Source organism: Choloepus didactylus, chromosome 5 (genome assembly GCF_015220235.1).
Source record: "Choloepus didactylus isolate mChoDid1 chromosome 5, mChoDid1.pri, whole genome shotgun sequence".
NCBI lineage: Eukaryota > Metazoa > Chordata > Mammalia > Pilosa > Megalonychidae > Choloepus > Choloepus didactylus.
The window spans coordinates 138,890,481-138,896,883 of NC_051311.1; the positions used below are offsets into that span (position 1 = coordinate 138,890,481).

Consider the following 6,403-nt stretch of genomic DNA (forward strand, 5'->3'; position numbering starts at 1 on the left):
TCCTTTAAACAGGCAATTCCTGCTGACATCCAATCATCTTGTCCTCACTGGTGTTTAACAACATTCCACACCATAGCTGACCATCTGCTTTTAGAGCCATCTCACTGTTTCCCTGGACATAAGGGACACTACCATTTCTTAAAAATACAACTAGGTAAAGTCCATACTCTATCATGGAAATAGAAATAAACATTGAGAGAGCAGAGAAAGCTTATGTTTCATTCTCATTAATGAAAACTAGCTGCAGAAAAATGCAGTGTATCATTATTAAAGTGTATGAAATATTTTGAAAGTCCAACAATAAAACATTTCTATTAGTAAGTGGGTTTATTGACATAACTGAACATAATAATGTATAACATTTATTCATTTCCCACTGAAAGAACTTCCAGTGAAACTGTTTTAAATAGAACACAGATCTGGGCATTTAATGTTTTCAGTGAAGTTCTCCATTTGAAAGGGTTGGTGGTGGGGAGAAGAACCAGAGATCTTTTCCATGCTTTCAACTGGGACTCAAAAATTACACTGCTGTGCAAAAGACACAGCTAAGAGAGGCAGTTGCTTTATGTATGAAAAAGTCAGAAGCACCAATGGTGCCAGACAGCACCTTGCAGCCTGAAGGATAAAAATAAGAGGGAACAACTTCACCTTTCCCATGTACCAGTATGCTCAGAATTTAGAACAAGCCCTGGCAGCGAACTAAGAATGACAGTCTATTTCCTGTGGCTTATTAAGTTTGGGGCCCATAGATAAGACTGTCAGAAAGGCAGCTGTAGTTTAAATGGCCTGGACATTTACTCATCTGAATGTAAATGAAGATCAACTAATTTAGATGCCTGGGTCCCCATTCAGCTGTTCTGACCAGGGCAGGCACAGCTCAATCTAGGCCAAACATGAAAGGAGTGAACTGGGGTTGAAGGACCCCTGGACTGTGACAATTCCCTGAGTCTTCAGGACCCTCAGGGCCTTTGCAGCCCTAAACAAAAGATTCACTGTTAGCCTTAAGCACCAAGGCACTCCACTTGCACTAAAACAAGGGCTTGTGAATATAAGCACGGCATGCACTCTTTTAATGACCGCATTTTTCAACCACATGAAAAATTATTAATGTAAACCAAACCACTTCATTTAGTGTTAGCCATGTACTTTGTAAATATCAGGGAAAGCAAGTATCCCAGATAGTTGAAATCAGCTGAGCAAATAAAAGAATCTAACCCTAAGTTTAAAACAAAAACATTTAAAAGAAATACTGCAATTATTAACCAAAAGGTATGATTTTATAACGTAGTAAAACCCTGGAGAGTGGGGGGGGGGGGTTAATTTGCAAAATATAAAATTATTTCACAGTGAGGTCTAAGTACTGGTAAGAATCTTCTGGTTTTAGTGGAAACAGACACCCATTGATGTACTTTCTTTCACATTTTTTCCCCAACATTTCTTCCCCTCTACCATTTCACATAGAATAGGATATTAAGGTGGTCAAACATTACACTATCAATTGACAATTCACCTTTTGCTCCCCTTCTATAACTAGGAAATTACACTTACCACTTGACTATGCAACTCATGAGAAAACACACAGTCAGCTGTGTGTCACTGATAAAAATACGCTAAGTACCACACTGAATTCATCCCAATCTAGACACACTGTCAGAGAGTCCCTGGAGCTCCTAAGGGGTCCATCAATCACATACCCATTACATGCCTTTATCAAGTCTGGCATTGAAATCTCCTTTTCCACCTATAGGTTATAAAAAATAAAATTAAAAAACCACAGGAGCAACCCTGACAGGGAAAGTCTTGCACACAGCTTTCTCCTGAGAAAGCACATAATCTTAGTTATTCCCAAAGTCAGCAAACCATCTTGCCATGTCAACGTTAAAAGGAAAATGGTGAACACCAAGCCTGACTAAAATAAGTTCTTAAGTTTAAAGGTCAGTTTGTTAAGTGTCAGAGTTCTTCACATTATTGAAAAAAAATAGTGTCTTTTATTATTTAAACATTAAGGTATCCTGAATGCTTTATCAGCCAACATAAATGAGTTCCTTGGCAAGTGTGTTAAACTTTTCCACCTGTTTACAATGTCACTCTAGCAGAAGCCACCAGACCAGTGGAGTCAGTTGCTAAGCCTCCTTTGCAATGGCAATAAGCCCCTTTTTTTCTTTAAATAGAAGCAAAACTCTTCTATTTCACACAGAACACACAAAAAGCATGCATCCAAATCTCTTTCGGGTCACAGTGAGGGTGCAAGCACTCTCTTCTACTCCAACGGTGGGAGGCGGGAGGCAGGCACATTGCACTGCAATGTCACAGAAGCCATTTCCACAGTTGGGCCAAGAGTTCCATATCAAGAAGGGCCCCCACCCCTGCACCTCAACATTCATTTGTCCCTTATTCTTGGCCCTGACCGCCAAGCACCATCCATTTATTTCATGTGTGAGTACTGGGAACTGGGGGGTGGTGCCCGAATTGGCTCTCAGTCTCCTTTGGCTTCTGGCAAGTGCCTAAAAGGGGAAAAGAGACGTTCCCCTGAGGTGGGCCGAGAGGTCTCTGGAAAGCTGGCTCCTCAAGACCAGTGAGATGGTCTCTACACTCCTAGAGATCCTGACCTAATCTGCAAATCGCTGCAAGAGATGGTCCTCTCGCCTTAAGCTGCCGCCGGTGCCGCTGCCCGCGCTGTCCATGAAACGGTCGCAAGGGAACTCAATGAGGTCCGCCTCGCTGAGTGCGCACACGGTGGGGCGAGGCCGGTGCGACTGGAAACCCGAGAAATCGGCGGATACGCCGGTGCCCATGGAGCGCAGGGGCCGTCGCGTGGAGTACATGTGGCGAACGTGGACCGGGGCCCCGCCCTTCCGCCGTGCCCTCAGCTTCCTCCGCAACCAGCGCGATGCCCAGGCCGCCACGGCCAGGAGCACCAGCAAAGCGTTGACGGCCAGCAGGGCCAAGGTTAGCAGCTGGTAATCGACGCCGCCCTGGCTCCCCCGCTCGGGCAGAGTGACCAGCCCGGCGCAGTGGTCCCGAGGTGCCACGGGGCAGACCCGGCCCCCAAGCACTCCTTCCACGCACACCAGGTAGGGAGTGTCCCCGCGCAGCTCGCGGAGCGTGGCCGAGTCGCTGCGCTCGGGCAGGTAGACAAAGCGGTGGAACTTGGGCTGCTGGCCAAAGCGGTCGAAGAGCAGGCGGAAGCGCGCGCCTCCCAGCGGCCGGGGGCTGCGGTGCTCGCGCACTGCCCAGCGCACGGAGGCGCTATCCGCGCCCACCGTCTCCACGGTCAGATTGCACAGGATGAGCTTGTTGAAGTCGCATGGGTCGGACACCAGCGGCGGCAAGCTGACCCCGCCGTCGGACTGGGCGGCATGCTCCTGCTGCTCCGAGGCCAGGAGCTGCTTCGCCGCGCGCTGCCAGGGGTCGCCTGCGGGTGGAGGCGCAGAGCTGGGCGCAGCCGTCGAGGCGGCCTCTGTGTGTTCGGGATCGGCCCATGTGGGCTGCCCCAACTCGAGCGTCTTGTGTAGGTCCAGCGGGTGTGGCGCCCGGCCCGCAGCAGCGGCGGCTGAAGGACCCGGCTGCTGAAGGCTCGGGCCTCGCCTACTCAACCTCAGTGCGCTGCGGTTGCTAATGAGCTCCCTGACGGCCCCATCCCAGACTACCCCAGGCAAAAATCGCCCCCGCTGTTGCGGCTGAGGCTGGGGCGGTAGCTCCTCGGCGAGGCTGCCTGCAGGGGGCGCCTTCTCCTCTCCCGCGGCTGTGGGTAGGGGCCGTCGCCTGCGGTCGGCTGTCGGGGAAGCGGAGGGCGAGGAATCCGCGCAAGATCCGTTCTGGAGCTGCTGGTCATCCAGGTAATCCAGGTACTTGCCCCGCAAGGCCGGTGGGTGGCGACACTGCACAAAGACGGTTAGGAGCCGGCCTTGCGAGTGCCAGTCGCCCATCCAACGCTTCAGGCTCCGCAGCCGGCAGTCGCAGGTCCAGCCGTTGCCGTCTAGATCCAGCTGGTAGAGGGCCGGGCTGGCGGCGAAGATGTCCCCAGAGAGGGCACTGAGCGAGTTGTCGCGCAGGCTGAGCTCGCGCAGCCGGCCCAAGTGGCCAAATGTGGAGGGGTGAAGGGTGGACAGTTCGTTGCCGCTCAGGTCCAGCGCCTCCAGGCTGTGTAGCGGCTCAAGCAATGCCGCGGGTAGCTGGCTCAGCCTGTTGCCCTCCAAGCGCAGCTCGCGCAGGGCCTCCAAACCCCAAAAGGCCTCTGGAGCGAGGTGCGAAAGCTGATTGCCCTTGAGCGAGAGGAGGCCGAGGCGCGGCAGGTGCTGGAAGACACGTGGCCCCAAGTGCTGCAGGCTGTTGGCCGAGAGGATCAGGGTGGAGAGGGAGCGCAGTGGTGCGAAGGTGGCCGCGTGACGCAAGGAGGGCTGCAGCTCGTTGGCAGATAAGTTGAGGAAGCGCAATTTGCCCAGCTGGGCGAAGGCGTTCTTGCCCAGAAAGCGGATCCGGTTGGACTCCAGGTGTAGATACAGCAGATTACCCAGCGGGGCGAAGACCGCGTCAGGCAGCGCCCCCAGGGCGTTCCCATCCAGCCTCAGTTTAACTAGACTCTCCAGGCCCTCGAAGGAGCCGCGACTTAGGCGGCTGATCTCGTTCGCGTTGGCGTAGAGGATGCGCAGCTTGCGCAGCGGGGCCAGCGTGCCCGGGGTGAACGCCTGCAATAGGTTGTTCCCCAGGTAGAGCTCCTCCAGTCGCGAGAGCTTCTCGAAGGTCTTAGGGTGCAGAGAGCGGATCTGGTTGTACTGCAGGTCCAGCCGTCGGAGCTGCCCCAGGCGGTGGAAGTCGAAGGCCGTGATGTTGGTTATGAAGTTGCCACCAAGGCTGTAGGTGAGCACGTCCTGGGGACTCGGCAACGAGCTGGTCTTGGGGACGGCGCGGAGCCCCCTGTTGGTGCACAGGAGGTGCTGAGGATGCTGACAATCGCAGCGCTCCGGGCACACGGGCTTGGCCCCTGGCGGGAGCGCCAGGCAGCAGCACACCACCAGCAAGAAGCGCAGGGCGCGAAAAGCCTCCATCGCCGCCCGCCCTGCGTGCTGCGGCCGGATCGTCCTCTTGGCCCGCCCGCTCTGTGTCTCCTCTGCATTCCCCTTGGCCTGGCCAGAGACGCTAAATGGCCTCTTTCGGACTCCAGTCCCTCCTCCGCCTTTTGTCCGGTGGCTGGACCGGGTCTCTGCAGGCGGGATTCGCCCGGCCAAGTCAAACGGCGCAGGACGCTGCGCGAGCTCCGGGTGCTACTTGTTGCATTTCTACAGAAAACAGTTTCTCCCGGTGCGCGTCGAGGGGCGGGGAAAGGGAGCACGACCTTGCGCTTTTTGTTTGCTGCGGAGTCCGGAAAGCTGGATTCCCTGGCGCGGATTCCCCCCGCCGAGTGGATTCCCCAGCTGCAGGAGGGAGCCTTTCCAAGAGTTCCTCCGGGTGCGATTTGGCTGCTGTGCCCTGGCGGCTCGGCCCCCGCAGCTGGTGCCTCCTCGTTCTCGGTGTGGGACACCCAGCGCGGCCTCGGTGGAACAACCCCGGGAGGAGCCGGGGGCGCGCAAGCTGCGTCCTGATGGGACCCAACTGGGCGAGTGGCGAGAAAACCGGACGGAAATTCGTTCTTCCCACACTCTGCCCCCCGGGGACGCAGGCGGAGAAAGAGGATACCGCGGAGTGGGAGGGGGTGGGGGGACAGACCCCGGCAGGGAGAGGAGGATACACTAAGTGGCTCCGCGTCTGGTCAGTCGGAGCCCTGGACGCCAAGTGAGAAAACTAGGGATTAAAAACAGCTGTACGAGTGGGAAACGCAGGGTTGGGGGCGGGGGTGGATTACCGAGTAAGCAAATGAGATTTGCAGACAGAGACCTTTTTTATTTTAGACGAGTACACCAGCCGCTTCAGAGCAGTGGGAGCACGCCTCGGGTTATTCGCTTTTAAGTCACTTGCTCTACTAGTAGCATGGGGTTTGCCAGCATTCTATAGGAAATTTAGCCGAGCATGAGGTGGGCTACTGTCAGAAGCAGCTAGGTCAATCCATTCTGACTGTCCCGTGTTTGGGTTTTTGACAACTATGTGGAAGTAGCCAAGGAAATGCACCGCCCCCTTTTAGGTATCTCTACTGAGTACAGTGTATTTGAATGGCCCTGCTGTAGACAAGGGCAAGAAGAAAGCTCAGAACTGGTTCTGTCAAGGTGAAGTATTTCCTTCAGATTTGGGTGATTCATTACCGTTAATTTTCTAGTGTTACAGCCCTTGGAGCAGACTCTGCATATTTGCATATGTGTAATAACCTTTACAGATCCTGTGGTGACTGCTAACTGCAAGCCCTCCTGCTTTATGCCTGGGCTTGCAGTAATCTTCAAAAGTTTTGGCCCTAGTGCTCAGGCCCTGCTTA

General features: G+C 54.2%; 1 protein-coding gene across 1 annotated transcript; it reads right to left on the minus strand.

The window, feature by feature from the left end:
• Positions 1–308: 308 nt before the first annotated feature.
• TRIL (TLR4 interactor with leucine rich repeats) lies at positions 309–5,305 on the minus strand. The gene has a single exon (XM_037837539.1). The coding sequence runs from the start codon at positions 5,046–5,048 to the stop codon at positions 2,610–2,612; it is 2,439 nt and encodes an 812-aa protein (XP_037693467.1). The 5' UTR covers positions 5,049–5,305; the 3' UTR covers positions 309–2,609.
• Positions 5,306–6,403: the final 1,098 nt, after the last annotated feature.